Below are 19,151 nucleotides of genomic sequence, written 5' to 3'. Positions count from 1 at the left end.
AAGGTCTAAACACCTTAGATAATTAAAACTTACAGAAAATACAACCAAAGGGGAGAAGAATTTTTGCCTAATTTTTAAAGAAAAAGTTGTTTCAAAAATAATTTGGTTCATTTTAAATCTGAAAATATATAATCCAACAATAACTACTATGTTATAGATGAGGTTGTAAACATCAAAATAGGCTAGAGAATGTTTGACATCTCTTCCAGCCCTGGAGTCTTTGATTTAAAAAAATAAAAGAAGAACGCTGGAAAAACCACATATATAGTATTCTGTCCATTTTCTACCTGAATATGTGGAGTATTCAGCAAAGCAGTTAGTTCTTGTCCTTCCTTATGATGAACTGGCTTCAAAACAGTTTGTACCTAAGAAACAAAAATAAAGATTATTCTTCCTAGATTATAGGAAGTATCAGCAGCACCTGTATGCAGGGTTACATTTTTTTTAAGTACAAATTAAAATAATAAAAATACTTGTAAGAAAGAAAATCACTAAAAAGAATTATGAGAGTTTTCAATCTTGTTATTATGGATAAAACAACAGTATTTCTTATTAAAAAAACACTAAATAAGATTTTGGTACTTATGCCTATAGACAAAATATTTCCATCTTGAAAGTTTCTCCCAACATACCATAAAATTCATTAATAATAATTACATAAGAAAAGAAAAACTGTCCTAACAGTTACCTTGCTATTTTATAGTTTTTAAATAATTTATGTGACTATTTAAAATCAGAGATGACAACTTAAAGAGTTATAGTCAGGCTAGGCGCAGTGGCTCACACCTGTAATCCCAGCACTTTGAGAGGCTGAGGCAAGCAGATTGCTTAAGCCCAGGAGTTTGATACCAGCCTGGGCAACACAGTGAGACCCTGTCTCTATTTTATAAATTTTTTTTATATAATTTAAAAAAAAGAGTGACAGTCTAACAAGATGAATTTATATGAGTGTAATGGAACAATCACCATAATATAATGGATTACATTAAATTTCCCAAGGTCAAGAAATCTTTGTCTTCCTAGGATAAACTCCCCTTCGTTATACATTTTTTTAGCCTGTTTCCTTATCTTTAGAATGGCACCTACTATTTATGGTGCTTCAAAGACTGACTAAGAAAATCTTAAAACAGGCCAGATGCAATGGCTCACACCAGTAATCCCAGCACTTTGGGAAGCCAAAGCAGGCAGATCACTTGAGGTCAAGAGTTCGAGACCAGCCTGGCCAACATGGCAAAATACTGTCTCTACTAAAAATACAAAAATTAGCCAGGCGTGGTGGTGTGTGCCTGTAATTCCAGCTACTCAAGAGGCTGAGGCATGAGAATGGCTTGAACCCAGGAGGTAGAGGTTGCAGTGAGCCGAGATGGTGCCACTGCATTCCAGCCTGGATGATGGAATGAGACTTTCTCAAAAAAAAAAAAAAAAAAAAAAAAAGGTAATTCATCATTAACACAGGAACGCAGTAATTCTATACCTTTTATGGCTATTTTAAATCATTTTATCAGTAATTTCCCTATGAAACCCAAGAGATGATAATTTTGGGATTAATTAATTTTACCACAGCAAGTGGATCAAAGCAATGACAGTACCAAAACCAGTCTGTCCTCAGGTTTTGGTACTTAGAAAATTATATTTCTAATTGTAGAGTTCTATATGTATAAACAGGATGGCAGAGCAAATATTATCTTCTTCAAGAACTCAACTAAAATCTTACAATGGACAAAGCTTTAAGGCTTTAAGACCCAGGATTTAAGACTGTGGGTAACTAAAAGTTGTTTTTAAAAGAGGGTATTTTCCCTTTTAAAGTTTATCAAGTGTACATTAATTTTAAATGAAATTTGTAGTCTTGATCATACACCTTTTGATAGCTGAAGAAACTCTGAGGATGGGAAGATAATTCTGGATTAAAAATGTACCAAGGGTGTACAAAATACACTGAGTCAGCTCAATAATAATTTTCTGTATTAGAGATTTTTTCCCTATTCCCACTTTTAAGTCAGTTCCTAAACATCTCTGAGATCTTCCCTTCTAAAGAAATTTAGAACTCCCGTGTTTACCCACTGCCCTACTAACCTATATGTTGCTTATTCTAGCGTCAACACATATCATCAGCTACTTCTACAATGGTGTTAAGGAATTAAAAGGCTATTCTTTTATTCTACTGCTGCTTTCCATTGGCCTATAAAAATGCTCTAATCCCTTATCTTTAAAAATACCCTTTCCTGACCTTGTACTCTTCTTTAGCTATACCACTTTTCCTTGTTTTCCTTCAGAGGCAAGATCCTTTTGTGTTTTAAAACTAATTTTTTTTTTAATTATAAAAATGATGTATGTTAAATGTGAAAAATCAGAAAATTGATAATGAAAAGGAAGGAAGCAAAAGAATGGACTTTTATTATACTTAGGGATAATCACTTTGGTATATATCCTTCCTACATTTTTCTACTTGTTTTTACCAAAATATTCACCTTGATATATGCATCTGACAAAGAACTTGTAGCCAGAATATATTAAGAACTCTTACAACTCAAGAACATTAAAATGGAAATAAGATCTGACCGGATATTTCACAAAAGATAGAGAAATAGCCAATACACACATAGACTAATGCTCAATATCATTAGTCACTATGTAAATGCAAATCAAAACAAGATATCATTACCTACCTACCAGAATCATAAACAGGAAACAACCCAAATATCCATCAATAGGTAAGTGGTCAAATTGTGGGATATTCAAAGAATGAAATGATACTCAGCAATTTACAAACTACTGATACAAGAACAACATGGATGAATCTCAAAAACATTATACTAAGCAAAAGAAGTCTGACAGAAAAGACTACCTATTGTCTTATTACATTTATATGAAATGTCCACAAATGACAAATTTGTAAAACAGAAAGCAAATCAGTGGATATTCGTAGGGCCTGAGGATTGAAAGAGGTGATGGTCGTCGCAAAGGGCCATGGGAAAGAAGCTCTGCAGAGTGATGGATGCTTCTACAACTTGATGGCAGTTTTATGTTTTACAGATGTACATATATGTCAAAATACACTGAACTATATACAATAAAACACACTCATTTTAAGTGCATGTAAATTATATCTCAATAAAGCCAGTTACTCCAAAAATGTACCCACAGCACCTAAACTTTGAGAAAATTTCTATGTATATATCCCTTCTTTACTCTCGACATTTATTTTTACCAAAATGAGATCATGCTGCTCATAGTTTTTATAATAGTATTTTTTTTTTTTTTTTTTTTTGAGACAGTTTCGCTCTTGTCGCCCAGGCTGGAGTACAATGGCATGATCTTGGCTCACTGCAACCTCCGCCTCCCGGGCTCAAGCGATTCTCCTGCCTCAGACTCCCGAGTAGCTGGGATTACAGGTGCCGACACCACACCCAGTTAGTTTTTTTTATTTTTAGTAGAGACAGAGTTTCACCATGTTGGCCAGACTGGTCTCGAACTTCTGACCTCAGGCGGTCCGCCCACCTCGGCCTCCCAAAGTGCTGGGATGACAGGTGTGAGCCACCACGCCCGACCCCTAATAACAGTATTTTATAACTATTTTGACTTGATACTAATAAATTACTAAAATATTTTATTTTTCTACGTCACTAAATATCCTTTTTAAAACAGAAATATGACCATTCTAGTTCTGAGTGGCTCTCTGTTACAAGATTAAGTCTAAGCTCCTTAGTATTAAATCTAAGGACCATCACCATCTGATTCTTTCGTCTTTTCCAGCCCTATCTCCTGGCACTCCTTATGCCTTAACCTTCTTGATTCAGCATTAAACTGCTTGTTCCCTGCACAAACCATGCTGTCTCTCCACAATGACTGTGATTATACTAGCTGTCTCGGCTATGTGAATTGCCTTATTCTACTTGCCTAGATAATATATACTCATAAGACTGAACACATTTGATTTAAAATTATCAATAGGGCTATTTCCCCACTAGGCTGAGCTCAATGAAGATAGACTTGTATCTTATTCAGCTTCATATCTGGCTATTGGTAGAATGTCTGACAAATAGCACTGAAATATTTAACGAATTCAATGAAAGGAAGAGAGGGTAGGAAGTCATCCTTGATGTCTCCTTTACCTTTATTACCCACATAGAGACACTATGTCCTATTAAGTTTCTATTTAAATATTTCTATAATCCATGTGCAAATGCTATTCAAAATCTTACATCTGGACAATTACAATAGCCTCCACATTACTCTATGTTTCCACTGACTTTCCACAATGTTATCAAAGTAATACTTTAAATTAGAAGCCTGTTTATATAGATCTGTTTAAAATTCTTCAGTAGATTCGCAATCATGTGTAGAATAAATTTCTTGCTTTAAATGTTTTATGAAGTGACCTTTTCCTGTTAAATTTGAGAAACACAAAAAAACTAGTAAAATTACCTATTTATCTAACACCTTTTTAATAGTTTGTTAATTCTTCCATTACCTCTTACATGCAGTTTAAATGAGATATGTGTGTGCATCTGTACAAATTAATTCGTATTTTCCCTGTTCCTATACAACTTCATAATTCATTACTTCTTCCTGTTTTATTGCACTGGCTGGTACTGCCAAAAAATGTTGAATACTAGTGGTGGGCATCTGCAGTTTCTTTATCTTATTCAAGACTTAAATGGCAACGTGTGGGTGTTTCACCATTAGGGAAGATGCTATTGGTTTCTGGTATTATTCTTTTTCTTTTTTTCCCTGTTTTTTTTTCCCCTAAAGTGCTTTGTCACACATCTGGTATTATTTTTGACTATTATCAAGTTAAAATAATGTGCCTGGATTTCTAAGAATTTGTATCAACAAAGAAAAAGTACTGAATTTTTTTCAGATGCCTTCTCTGCATCAAAATGATCATAGGAGGCCAGGTGCTGTGGTTCACGCCTGTAATCCCAGTACTCTGGGAGGCTGAGATGGAAGGATTGTTTGAGCCCAGGAGTTTGAGTCTCAGCTACACAGGAGGCTGAGGTGGGAGGACTGCTTGATCCCAGGAGGTTGAGGTTGCAGTGAGCCATAATTATGCCACTGCACAGCAGCCTAGGTGACAGAGCGAGACTCTGTCTCAAAACAAAGATCATATGGTTTTCTCCTTTCACCTATTCACATAAGTTCTTTTAAAATATTTAAAATATTTACCAAAGTAATCTATCATAAGATAAATTTAAATTTATTAATGGCCTTCAGGATCTAGACACCATCTTTTTTTTTTTTTTCTTTTTTTTTTTTTTTTTGAGACAGAGTCTTACTCTGTTGCCCAGGCTGGAGTGCAGTGGCGCAATCTCGGCTCACTGCAAGCTCCGCCTCCCCGGGTTCATGCCATTCTCCTGCCTCAGCCTCCTGAGTACCACCACACCCGGCTAACTTTTTTGTATTTTTAGTAGAGACAGGGTTTCACCGTGTTAGCCAGGATGGTCTCAATCTCCTGACCTCGTGATCTGCCCACCTTGACCTCCCAAAATGCTGGGATTACAGGCGTGAGCCACTGCGCCTGGCCTCTGGACACCATCTTTTAACATTAAGTCCTATACTTACTTAGCATTCAAGAAATATGCCAGGCTTTCTCTCTCACTACCACCTCTGTACCCTTTGAGCATGGAATGCCTTTTCCTCTTTCTTACGCTTCCTGGTATATTCCCAGTCACCCCTCAAGACTCAGCAAATTAAATTTCCTTCCATGTTTTTTCCTTCTTCCCATCATTCCCCTCATCCTTCCCATCCTCCCAAAACAGAATTAGGCATATCTCAGTGCTGTTGGCACTCTTCTCATACTGCCATCATAGCACTTCTCATTAGACTGTAATTGTTTACTCATTATTCCTCCACAGCAAAAGCCTAATTCAACTTTCACAGGTTGATAAACATCTAGGTTTTTTTTAGTTTCTATTATCTAGTTGCTACGAACATCTGTTTTTAAGCTTTTCTGTGGATACATTTTCATTTCTCTTGGCTATATACCTACAAGTGAAATTGCTGGGTCACAGTGTATAGGTACATTAGCTTTAGCAGATACTGCCAAACATTTTTCCAAAGTGGTAGTACCAATTTATACTCCACCAGTGATGTATGAGAGTTTCAGTTGTTCCATAAGTTCACAAACAATACTGACAGTCTTTTAAATTGTAATCATTGTCATTCTGGTGTCAGTGTAACGGTATCTCATTATGTTTTAATTTGCATTTCTCTGTTGGCTAATGATGCCTAGTATCTTTTCATTGCTATTAACCATTTGGATTTCCTCTTTTTTGTGAAGGGACTGTTCTTTGTCAATTTGTTTTTTAACCAAGTAGTCTTTTTTCTTATTAATTTCCAAGAGTCTTTTTTTTTTTGAGACAAGGTCTCACTCTGTCGCCCAGACTGGAATGCAGCAGTGCAATCTCAGCTCACTGCAACCTTCGCCTCCCGTGTTCAAGTGATTCTCCTGCCTCAGCCTCCCAAGCAGCTGGAATTACAGGTGCACACCACTACAGCCAGCTAATTTATTTATTTATTTATTTATTTTTTTTTAGTAGAGACTGGGTTTCACCATGTTGGCCAGGCTGGTCTTGAACACCTCAAATGATCCACCCGCCTTGGCCTCCCAAAATGCTGGGATTACAGGCGTGAGCCTCCCAAAGTGCTGGGATTAAAGACCGCACCCAGCCAACAAGAGTTCTTTATATATCTCATAGACAAGTTTTTGTCATATATTTACACACACACACACACACACACACACACACACATACTTCAATATCTCAAAATCAAATACCATTTCTCAGTGTGTTGGCTTTCATTTTTACTCTCTTAAAGGTGTTTATAAGTTCATCTAATGAAGTCCAAGTTCTAAATTTTCTTTATAAAAGCACTATAACATCCTAGGGCCAGGCGCAGTGGCTCACGCCTGTAATCGCAGCACTTTGGGAGGCCGAGGTCGGTGGATCACGAGGTCAGGAGATCGAGACCATCCTGGCTAACACGGTGAAACCCCATCTCTACTAAAAGTACAAAAAATTAGCTGAGTGTAGCGGCGGGCACCTGTAGCCCCAGCTACTCCGGAGGCTGAGGCAGGAGAATGGCGTGAACCCAGGAGGCGGAGCTTGCAGTGAGCCGAGATCGTGCCACTGCACTCCAGCCTGATTATAATGATTTATTTTGTATTCTTCCCAATCGGATTTGAAACCAGCTTCACTTGCCTGTGTGCTCTCAAATATGTCATATTTTTACCAAATATATTGGTACTCGTCTTTTCCTTCTATCCTGGAAGTGAGTCCAGAATTGCCTACGTGTGTGAATAGTATAAGATCAAGGTAATGTTATTTCAATCTCTGTAAGAAAGTAATTTTAAGAAATTTCAGAAAACCATTTAAACCATAAGTAAACATGACAAGTGAGAAAAATATCTCCCTTGGGGACAATTATGTGGTAATCTACAAAGTACCTTCTAACCTATTTTATAGGTTCTGTAGCTCTAGATGTCCTCCCTCCCCAATAGCCCATTTTCTGCTCATGTTGGCATTCAATGAAATACATTCATTTGATGGGATTCCAGAATTATTCATTTTAATAATACCAGAATAACTTAAAACGCTAGAATAATGAGAGACTGTCTACTCCCCAGAACAGGAGAGTTTATTTATACCTTTTTAAATCTTAAATTTAAAAGATGTTTGCATAACAGATCAAACACTGAACACTGGTTAGCATCAGAAACAAGAATTTAAGTCATCAGGTTAACAATAAAAACTCCCACAGTATATTAAGATTTAATAATTTGAAATGTCTACAGTTTTTATAGGAGGAAAACTTCAAAATACCTAGACATAATAAATCTTAAGAGTTATATAACACCTGATTATCAGTTATAATTATATCTCATCAGTATTCAGTATCTCAGTTTATAATGTATAATGCTTAAAATTCATAAAACTATACTAAAAACATTAAAAATTGCCCTCTAGTAATTCAAATATTTGTTACTATCCAAATTTATGATTTTATATAAAAAAATTAACTCTTCATGAAACAGTGTTCTGACTCTGAAGTAAACTTTTTTTTTTAGAATAAAATGCATGTAGTAAACTGTCACAATACATTATTAACATGTAATTAACCGTAATTAATTCAAACAAATCTTATAGTCACATTAGTATTTTCCAATAATCCTGCCTTCCTGCCACTACTAATTACCTTGTAGACATCAACAAGATGTTTAGAATACATACCTCTTGAGCAAGATCTTGTGCGTTGGAGATAAGAGGAAATGGAGGACTGGCCTTGTTCATGTGTACTGTGATGGCATTGTGTATCTTAAATGCATTCTGGAAATCCTTATTTTGAACAAGTTGCAAAAGCAGTGAAATATCCTCCTGGCTCTGAGAATCTACCAAAGTATGTTGGATATGTTTAAGTGAAGAAAACAAGTCTTCTATTTCTAGTAGAAGAAGAAAAGGTATCCAAAAGTTAACTGTTTCAGTATTAATTCAACATGCATTTTCAGAGAACATTTCTTTGAACCAGTAACAATTTAAGTTTTCAGAAAAATACCAAAATCTGCATATATTATTGTCAATCATGGTCATTTCATAGGTTTTTAAGTAAAACTTTTTTTAAAATTACACAACAGAATAACTTGCATTTTTACAAAGGTGTTTTAATTATAAAACTAATACACATTCAATATAAAAACAAGTGAGGGGAGGAATGCAAAAATAAAGAAATTTAAAACCACCAATAATCCCATCACCTAAAAATATTTTTTTCTTAACATCCTATTTCCTTTTTAATAGTACATTGTAAATGTTTTCCCATATCACTAGTCTTTTTAAATATTTAATGATTCCATGATATTCTATTACATGACTAAACCATAATTTATAGTAACCATTAAACTAAAGCTGAACATTTAGATTGCTTCCAATTTTTTGCTACCATAAAAACAAGCATTTCGATACATAATAATCAGTGCTACATATAAATTTGTCTGAGATTCTGATGTCTTCATAAGGTAAGTCCCAGAAACAGAACTTTTAGATAAGATTCTGACATTTTTTAAAAAGTCAAACAGCTTTTCTAGGGAGGCTTTACTAATTTGCATTCCATTAGCAATATTTTCAGCAATATTTGATATTATTATTTTAAAAAATCTTCCATTTATTTGACTAGTAAGGAAGTTGAGGTTTATTCACATTTACCAGGCACTTCTTTTGTGGTCTATAAAACTCTAATGAATATGTGAGTCTCCTAAGTTGTATTGAAAGTTGTGGGCATATGTATGTGCATTGTGCCTGCCTGTTAGTGTGCATAAATACCACAAGCATTTTTCTGGAAAATGTTATTCTAAAATGGTTAAGAAGCACTGGTAGGCCAGGCGCAGTGGCTCACGCCTGTAATCCCAGCTCTATGGGAGGCCCAGACGGGTAGATCATGAGGTCAGGAGTTCGAGACAAGCCTGGCCAAGATGGTGAAACCCGGTCTCTATTAAAAATACAAAAATTAGCCGGGTGCAGTGTCGGGCACTTGTAATCCTAGCTACTCGGGAGGCGAGGCAGGAGAACCGGGCAGTGACAGGCGCCTGTAATCCCAGCTACTCGGGAGGCGAGACAGGAGAATCACTTGAACCCAGGAGGCAGAGGTTGCAGTGAGCCAAGATCACACCATTGCACTCTAGTCTGGGCAACACAGCAAGACTCCATCTCAAAAAAAAAAAAAAAAAAAAAAAAAAAGCACTGGTAGTCTCTTCCCTGCTCCCAAACAGGCTGTGTGAGTGTACACGCGCATGCGCATATACTCTGTCATATTTGTTGGGAATCATTTTCCAATATTCCCATTTACCTCTTAATTATATTTGTGGTTGCTCTTATTATAGAATTTGTCAACTCTGACCCCCCCACTTTTCCTGTGTGATTTCTTTCACTGTTTCTATGCTTATAAACTTCTTCTTGTAGGTCATTAAAAAATATTTATCTAGATTTCTTCTAGCTTCTTATAATTTCTACTTTATTTAACTTCTATTTAATTTTAATTCATCTAGAATTTATTTCGGCATAGATCTGAAAAAATTTAACTTTATTTTTCTTCCAAATAACCAATGATTCTAGTACCATTTATTAAATAATCATTCCTGGCCAGGCGCAGTGGCTCAGGTCTGTAACCCCAGCACCTTGGGAAACTGAAGTGGGTGGATTGCTTGAGTCCAGGAGGTCGAGACCAGCCTGGGCAACATGGTGAAGCCCCGTCTCTACTAAAAAAAAAATAAAAAATGTCTAGGCACGGTGGCTCACGCCTGTGTTCCCAGCACTTTGGGAGGCTGAGGTGGACAGATTGCTTGAGCTCAGGAGTTCGAGACCAGCCTGGGCAACATGGTGAGATCCTGTCTCTTTTTAAAATAACAATAATTTTTTAAAATACAAAATATTAGCCAGGCATTGTGGCATGCGCCTTAGTCCCAGCTACTCATGAGGCTGAGGTGGGAGAATCCACTGGGGCCATGATCACGCTACTGCACTCTAGCCTGGGCAACGAGTGAGACCTCATCAAATAATAATTCCTTTTCCACTGATTTACAACGCCACCAAATTCTTACACGTATCAGAGTCTGTCTTTATTTCACTGGTCTATCAGAACTATACTGTTTTATTAGAGTAGCATTATAATGTTTGTTCATATTAATATGACAAGTACCTGATCTTTCTTTAAAAGTTTCTTGACTATTGTAAATTAGTTATGTCACTTTTTTCGTTGCCTCCCATTCCCTGTTTCCTAGTCTTCCAAAAAGAAAAGTCCTATTGAGATTTTGACTAAAATTAAACCTGTAAATGAGTCTAGAAAAAACTTAGAGCACATACTAGGACTTACACAGTCAAAGACAGTATAAAAAAGACAGGGAGGCCGGGCACAGTGGCTCACGCCTGTAATCCCAGCACTTTGGGAGACCGAGGTGGGCGGATCACGAGGTCAGGAGATCGAGACCATCCTGGCGAACACGGTGAAACCCCGTCTCTACTAAAAATACAGAAAAATTAGCCGGGCGTGGTGGCGGGCGCCTGTAGTCCCAGCTACTCTGGAGGCTGAGGCAGGAGAATGGCGTGAACCCGGGAGGCAGAGCTTGCAGTGAGCCGAGATAGTGCCACTGCACTCCAGCTTGGGCAACAGAGAGAGACTCCGTCTCAAAAAAAAAAAAAGACATGGAAAAAAATCTTCCCAATGTGCCTTTTTGTCAGCTCTCTTCTTATAAGGTCTGCAGAAACACCACTGACTCTTATTTATCTTGTATCCCACAATTTGAACGGCAGTTAAATTTTTAAATAGATTTTAACAGTTCTTCGGTTGATTGTTGAGGTTCGCTATCTTTCCTGCCCCAAATCAAAACAACTTTAGTCTTCCTTTTAAACATATATATATTTAGTCTTCCTTATTTTATATATATAGTTGTCCCTCAGTATCAGTGGGAGATTGGTTCCAAGACCTCCCACAGACAGAAAAATTTGCAGATGCTCAAGTCCCTTATATAAAATGGTGGAGTATTTATTTGCATATAAGGTATACACATCCTCCAGTTACCTAAAATCAGCTCTAGATTACTTATAATACTTAATACAATGTAAATAGCTGTTATATTGTATTGTTCAGAGAATAATGACAGGGAAAAAAGTCTTTTTTATAAAGACTTATAAGACTTAAAAGTCGGCCACGTGCGATGGTGGCTTATGCCTGTAATCCCAGCACTTTGGGAGGCTGAGGCAAGTGGATCACATGAAGTCAGGAGTTTGAGACCAGCCTGGCCAACATGGCGAAACTCCATCTCTACTAAAAAAATACAAAAATTAACCAGGTATGGCGGCGTGCTCCTGTAGTCCCAGCTACTTGGGAGGCTGAGGCAGGAGAATCATTTGAACCTGCGTGGCAGAGGTTGCAGCGACTCAGTATCACGCCACTGCACTCTAGCCTGGATGACAGAGTGAGACCCTGTCTCAAAAAAAAAAAAAAGGAAATAAAGAAAATAAAACTTTTTTCCTTGTCATTATTCTCTAAACATACATATATGTGTGTTCATCAGTAGTTTATAATGAAGAAAAATTTGGGAAAAAATTTAAAAGTCAAAACTGTCATTAGAATGACCTAAGAAGCTGTGGCCCAGAGCTAGATAAGAGCTGAGGGATAGCCAGAATCTAACCATAAGCTAATATTAAGGATAGGAAGAATATAAAATATCAGATTCCATCACACACAATGAGGTTACCAAAGAATTCCCTAAGAGATTAAAGAATTCAACAGCCTTAAAGTGTCTTAAAAGCAAAATAGGAAAACATTTAAATATCTTATAAGAAAAAGAAATTATAAAAGCAACAAAGCAGTTAAGCTTTGCATAAGCTACAATCTTATGGGGACTAGACTTCTCTGAGTAGACAATTAAATTACTGTTTAATTAAAACAATTTTCTTCGTAAAGATGGAGTCTATAACTCCTGGCGTCAAGAAATCTTCCTACCTCGTCCTCCCAAAGTGCTAGGATTACAGGTGTGAGTCATACCTTGCAAGGCCTTTAGTAATTGTTTTTTTTGTTTGTTTTTTTTTTTTTTTTGAGACGGAGTCTTGCCCTGTCGCCCAGGCTGGAGTGCAGTGGCGCGATCTCGGCTCACTGCAAGCTCCGCCTCCCGGGTTCACGCCATTCTCCTGTCTCAGCCTCCCGAGTAGCTGGGACTACAGGCGCCCGCCACGACGCCCAGCTAATTTTGTTTTGTATTTTTAGTAGAGACGGGGTTTCACCGTGTTAGCCAGGATGGTCTCGATCTCCTGATCTCCTGATCCACCCGCCTCGGCCTCCCAAAGTGCTGGGATTACAGGCGTGAGCCACCGCGCCCGGCCAGTAATTGTTAAAAGGGCCTCATGGCCGGGTGCGGTGGGTCACGCCTGTAATCCCAGCACTTTGGGAGGCTCAGGAGGGCAGATCACCTGAGGTCAGGAGTTCGAGACCAGTCTGGCCAACATGGTAAAATCCAGTCTCTACTGAAAACACAAAAAAATTAGCCGGGTGTGGTGGCGCATGCCTAAAGTCCCAGCTACTTGGGAGGCTGAGGCAGGAGAATCGCTTGAACCTCGGAGGCGGAAGTTGCAGTGAGCCGAGATCGCAAGACTGCACTCCAGCCTGGGCGACAGAGTGAGACTCTGTCTTGAAGGAAAAAAAAAGGGAGGCCCCAGCCTGGCTGTTAGTGTATTGTGAAAGACTGAGGGCCTTAGATTTCACCACTGACTGAAATCAACAAGCAGCCACAGACAGCCCAGAAGGTAATTGTATCCCTGCTGGGTCTCTTTAACCTCAGGGGAATTTAAACTTTTTAAGGCCAAGGAGTTTCTGTATAATCTCTCCTATGTACCAAAGCCACTCAAAAGGACAGTAAAATACTGACATTATCTTGAAAATTATCTGTACTTCTACCTTTCGGCTGTACCTACTGGTATTATTTTGCTACGCCATGTAGCCTTTCAAACTTAAAATGCTGGTCTAACCATATAGATGACACTGTAAATGTTGTTTTGCAACCTATTTTCCAATTCCTTAGAATAAATTTCTAGGATAAAATTATTAATCAGATAACAAAAGCATTTAACCCTTTGATACATACTGCCAAAGCTGCCTTCTGGATTTGTACCAATTCATATCCCTACCAGCATTGCACATGAATGTCTGTTCTCACAAACACAAATCAATTTAAGAATTATCAATCTTTTAATTTTTGGGATCTGGTATGATTGAACATATTTTTACAAGTGATAGCCATTTGAATTTCTTCTTTCATCCAATTTATCTTTTGCCCATTTTACTACTAGAGTGCTTTTTAATAAGTAGAATTTAACTGATATCCCTGTAGTCTTAACTAGAACATACTTAATATAATTTCATCCTTTTTTCTTTTATCAGAACAATGGCTTTTAATCCAATATATTTATGAAAAAAAAACAACTAAGGAAATGTAAAAGACCTATTTTGCCACAGTTCTAATTTAATCATAACCAGAATCTCCAGTGTCTTTTTTTTTGTTTCTGAGATAGCGTTTCGCTCTGTCACCCTGGCTAGAGTTCAGTGATGTGAACATGACTCACTGCAGCCCTGAGCTCCCAGGCTCAAGTGATCCTTCTCACCTCAGCCTCCCCAGTAGCTGGGACTACAGGTGCATAACACCACACCCAACTAATTTTTTTGTATTTTTTGTAGAGACAAGATTTCACTGTCACCCAAGCTGGTCTTGAACTCCTGGACTCAAGTGATCCACCCACCTTGGCCTCCCAAAGTGCTGAGTTTACAGGCGTGAGCCACCACGCGCAGTCATAAAGGGTACATTTTTAAAAGCACTTCACAAATATGTATTATTCAAGAACAGCTTTTTCTTCTTTTTTTTCTTTTTTTTTTTTTTTTGAGACCAGGTCTCACTCTGTCACCAGGCTGGAGTGCAGTGGCGAGCTCACTGCAGCCTCAACTTCTCAGGTTCCAGCGATCCTCCCACCTAGCCTCCCAAGTAGCTAGGACCATAGTCGCATTCCACCACACCTGGCTATTTTTGTATTTTTTTGGTAGAGACGGAGTTTCGCCAGGTTGCCCAGGCTGATCTACAACTCCTGAGCTCAAGCGATCCACCCACCTCGGCCTCCCAAAATGCTAGGATTATAGGCATGAGCCACCACGCCTGGCTAAGAACAGTTAATTTTCCACACACTCAAAGAAATGTTCCATTCTTTGATGGATATATCTGTTATTTAAAACAAACAAAAATCCACCTAAGTTTTTCAACATTCTATACAATTATGCAGGGAATTTAAAAAATCCATTCAGATGTAACTAAATCAGTCCTGTCAAATACACTCTTCCATGATAAAAGATGAAAACACAGAGACAACAAAGAGAGGACAGAGGACAGAGAGAAGAAATTCCCTTCCCCAATCCCACACAGACAGACAACAGACACAAGAAAGAACCACATGGACAGAGAAAGAGAGAAATGAAGAACCACAAGGCTAGTGAGAAAGACTGACATATGTGCTAGGTTGGGAGTGGACAAAGAAGTACTAAGGCGGGATGGAGGCACTCTGCCCAGGAGAAGGTAGAGGCAGGCATAGCAAATCTAGCTTTGGTAGTAAATTCAAGTCTGTAACAAATTTCCTACAATGAATTTCTTTATATCTAGTTTAAATTATTTGCACTGTAGGTGGACCTATTTCCTCTTACCTGATTTTTCAGTAGAAATTAAGTTCTCATCTTCTCTAATATTTCATGCAACATTTAACTCTTGGTTATTTAAAAGAGAGAATACATTATTCTAAAGTAAGAAAATTCACTTACATTTGGCTTTAGGATACAACTAATCAGATGAATACAAACATACACATGGGTCCACAAATCCACCCTTGTAAACTCTGTCCTCCCTCCTTGCCCTCTCCTGGCAGTCTAAAACGTAAAAGAATGGATTCTGAAACAGGCAACAGAAAGCAATCACCAAGAGTTACTTTATCCAAAAATCCTACTTTCCAATGCCTAGAACTCTGTGGAAGATTTTTTGGTTATAAGGGTAAACATTAAAATTACCTAAGGAGGCGGGGCGCGGTGGCTCACGCTTGTAATCCCAGCACTTTGGGAGACCGAGGCGGGTGGATCAGGAGATCAGGAGATCGAGACCATCCTGGCTAACACGGTGAAACCCCATCTCTACTAAAAACATACAAAAAAACTAGCCAGGTGTGGTGGTGGGTGCCTGTAGTCTCAGCTACTCGGGAGGCTGAGGCAGGAGAATGGTGTGAACCCGGGAGGCGGAGCTTGCAGTGGGCCAAGATCGTGTCACTGCACTCCAGCCTGGGCGACAGAGCGAGACTCCGTCTCAAAAAAAAAAAAAAAAAAATTACCCAAGGAATCTCCATCTGGATTGGCATCATTTATTTTTATATATTATTCTCATTTGCCCCATATGAAAACAGATAGCTTCTAGGGACCTATACCCAGCATTAAGCTTCTCCATTTCATTGCGTAAATAATTCCAATTCTTTTAACCTGTCCTCAGAAATTTCAAGTCCAACCAACTTCATGACTTTTTTCTGAAACTTTTAAGATTTCTTTTCCTCTAAACTATAGGGTCAAATATGATACTCAGATGGGGAACTTAATATTACTAAGTAGGAGGAAATTACATCAGTTTCCAGTATATCTACCTGTGGAATTAAAATTGTGGTGGCTCATGCCTCTAATCCTAACACTTTGGAAGGCCAAGGTGCGAGGATCACTTGAGGCCGGGAGGTCAAGACCAGCCTGAGCAACATAGTGAGACCCCATCTCTACAAAAAAATAAAAATAAAAATAAAAATTTTTTAACCTAGATGAATGGAAAAACAAGATGTGGTATATTTGTACAGTGGAATATTAATTCATCCATAAAAAAGAAATGAAGTACTGATTTATACTACAATATGGATGAACCCTGAAAATATAACGGTAAACGAAAAGAGGCCAGTCACAAAAGAGCCTATGTTATGTAATTTCATTCATATAAAATGTCTAGAATAAGCAAATCCAAAAAGACAGAAAGTATATTTGTAGTTGTCAGGGGCCAGGTGGTGGACAGAATAGGGAGTGACCATTAATGGGTACATATTTTGGAATTATATAGTAGTGATGGTTGCACAATCTTGTTTTTTTTTTTGTTTTTTTTTTTGTTTTGTTTTTTTAGCACTGCAGCCTTGATCTCCTGGGCTCAAAAAATCCTCCTGCCTCGGCCTCCCTAGTATGCTGGGACTACAGAAGCATGCCACCATGCCCAGCTGTTTTTTTTTTTTTTTTTAAGAGATAGGGTCTATGTTGCCCAAGCTGGTCTCAAACTCCTGGGCTCAAGAGATCCTCCTGCCTTGGCCTCCAAAGGTACTACTAATACAGGCGTGAACCACCATGCCTGCCTGCACAACCTTGTGAGTATACTAAAAACTAATGAATTCTACAGTTTAAAAGACAAAATTCTATGGTATGTGAATTATATCTTAATAAAGTTGTTATTTTAAAAATGAAATAAGAAATTAGTGGTTAAGATCCACAAATTAATTTTATGGACTACAGAGTTAGATGATCTCTCTGTAGCTTCTGGTTCTCACAAAAATTAAATTTCATTCAAACCTGTAGTGTGCCATTTACTCAAATGCTTTTTTCATTTGGTCCTCAAGAAAATCCTGAAACCGAGGCTCAGAAAAATTAAGTAACATGCCCAAAGTCAATAGCGCAATTTAGTGACATTAAAAAGTATTTAAACTCAGTTTTGACTCTAACATCCCTGCACTTTCCAATATGCAGCTACTGCATACATTTCTGAATGTGCCGTAAGACAACGTAGCAAATCTTTGCAGGCAGAAATAAGTTTTAAAACCTACTACTGCTTAATAAGTGGAATGAAGTTTTAACGTATCGTGTCAAAGACTGAATGATGTAGCAGTTACTTTTCTATAGAATTACGTGTATTTAATAAACAAAATTTACATTACTATACATATACTCCAATGAATTTTTACATCTTTAGGTCTAATTTTAGCAACTTGACTAAATCACAGAATTCTCAAATGATCCCAACACTTCAAACATTAAATCTAGTGACAACAGATTTAATTATTTCAATTCCAGGAAGGTAAAAAAAATTCCCTGAAGGAATGGCTAATAACATTTATTTGGAAATATCTGTAACAATAGCTAAACAAAAATTTGATAGTAAAAATAATCAACTTCTCAGAAGCAGGCTGAACTAAACTCAAGATTTACTGGCACTGGGATTTTGTCTGTTGGCTTGAAATAAACTTTATCTTAAAGCCAACCTTTAAAAAAGTTTACAATCACACAAAATTCCAGTATGCCCCATGATCAATCAAAAGTCAGTTAAATGCCAGAATGAAATCTGAAAGAGCTATTTTACTTTAAAATGTCAGTAATCTTTTGACTTAATAGTTTGAATATCCAGAGACATCTGACAAAAAATACGCAGACACTAATTAAGACTGAAACATGCTATTAATTCTACGAAAATATGTTGTTCTTTAGCTTTATTCATCCCAGTTTTCTTCCCCGTGGTGTGTTTTTCCTTCTTCACACTAATAGTATCTCATAGATTAGAAAGCCCCTAATCACAAATTCCAGGAGTCTTTTTATTAACCACTAAACAGCTCACCACAGATATATACCGGTGTGTGTGTTCCCTTTCCTGACACTGCTTCAAAGACAACAATTTTATAGTCACATATATGATAGATGGCAGTCATCCTTAGTTTATTCAAGTATTCTAACTATATATTTCCTTGTCCACATCCCTGGCCCAAAATTACTTATCTGAGAACACAAAAACAGTGAAATCTATAATATAGAAATATATGAAAATTACCCTACTCTAGCTTAACCCACTCTAACCTGCATTATTTTCTTTTCCGAGGATTTCTCTCACAAGGTAGTTTGCTCTGATTATGAAAGAGAACAAAGACAATAATATTTGTAACAAAGCAAGCTTTAAAAACTAATGCCAATTTTAAGGAAAGCCTCCCTATTATCAAATTTTTTACCATTTATAATACTAATTATTCATTTGAAATCTAGTTCCCATATCACTATTTCTTATCTTTCAAAAAAATTCTAACTGCTTTTAAACAAGAAAATTCAGTTCATCCTTTCTAAGTATTTTCTATCAATTCCATCCCTGTACTTTTATTATCATACATTGTCAAATTTACAAATGCTTTTCATTAAAAACCACCCAAATACTTAATCTTGCCAATCATATTTTTGATTCTTAAAAGAATACTTTGTCTACTCACAGATAAAAGATGATGTATTGTTTAGAAACTGAAGGCTTCCTCTCAAAGAAATAAATCAGTTGCCCATTCTTCCCTCATTTAAAACAAGGTTGCTGTTTCTAGATGTGAAAAAGGCTGAGAAGTTGTCTCCTGTCTTATGGGTATTAATCAAATACTAGCAAGGAGACACACACAATGTTCAGGGAGTACTTCTCTTACAGTTTGATGTGTTAGCAGATTATGAACAAGAAAAAAAAGTTTGGCAAAAAGCTATTACACTTCACTTTAAACAAAAACTTAAAAACCTGAGGCTATGACTGACAATAGCAAACCATACCTTGTGCT

The 19,151-nt window shown here is 37.3% G+C and overlaps 1 protein-coding gene across 11 annotated transcripts in view; it reads right to left on the bottom strand.

Moving 5' to 3' along the window:
- The window catches only part of PALS1 (protein associated with LIN7 1, MAGUK p55 family member), a 101,933-nt gene that overhangs the window by 34,391 nt on the left and 48,391 nt on the right, over positions 1–19,151 (bottom strand). For all 11 annotated transcript variants that reach the window (XM_054448629.2, XM_054448628.2, XM_063651697.1 and 8 more), the window contains 2 exons: positions 8,232–8,440; positions 288–365 (listed from right to left, as the gene is read on the bottom strand). In XM_054448629.2, coding sequence (XP_054304604.1) covers positions 288–365; positions 8,232–8,440 — 287 coding nt within the window. The remainder of the gene's footprint in view (positions 1–287; positions 366–8,231; positions 8,441–19,151) is intronic.

The sequence above is a fragment of the Pongo pygmaeus genome, chromosome 15 (assembly GCF_028885625.2).
Source record: "Pongo pygmaeus isolate AG05252 chromosome 15, NHGRI_mPonPyg2-v2.0_pri, whole genome shotgun sequence".
In the NCBI taxonomy this organism is placed as follows: Eukaryota; Metazoa; Chordata; class Mammalia; order Primates; family Hominidae; genus Pongo; species Pongo pygmaeus.
Note: the sequence above shows the minus strand (reverse complement) of the source record. Positions and strands in the feature narration are given on the sequence as shown.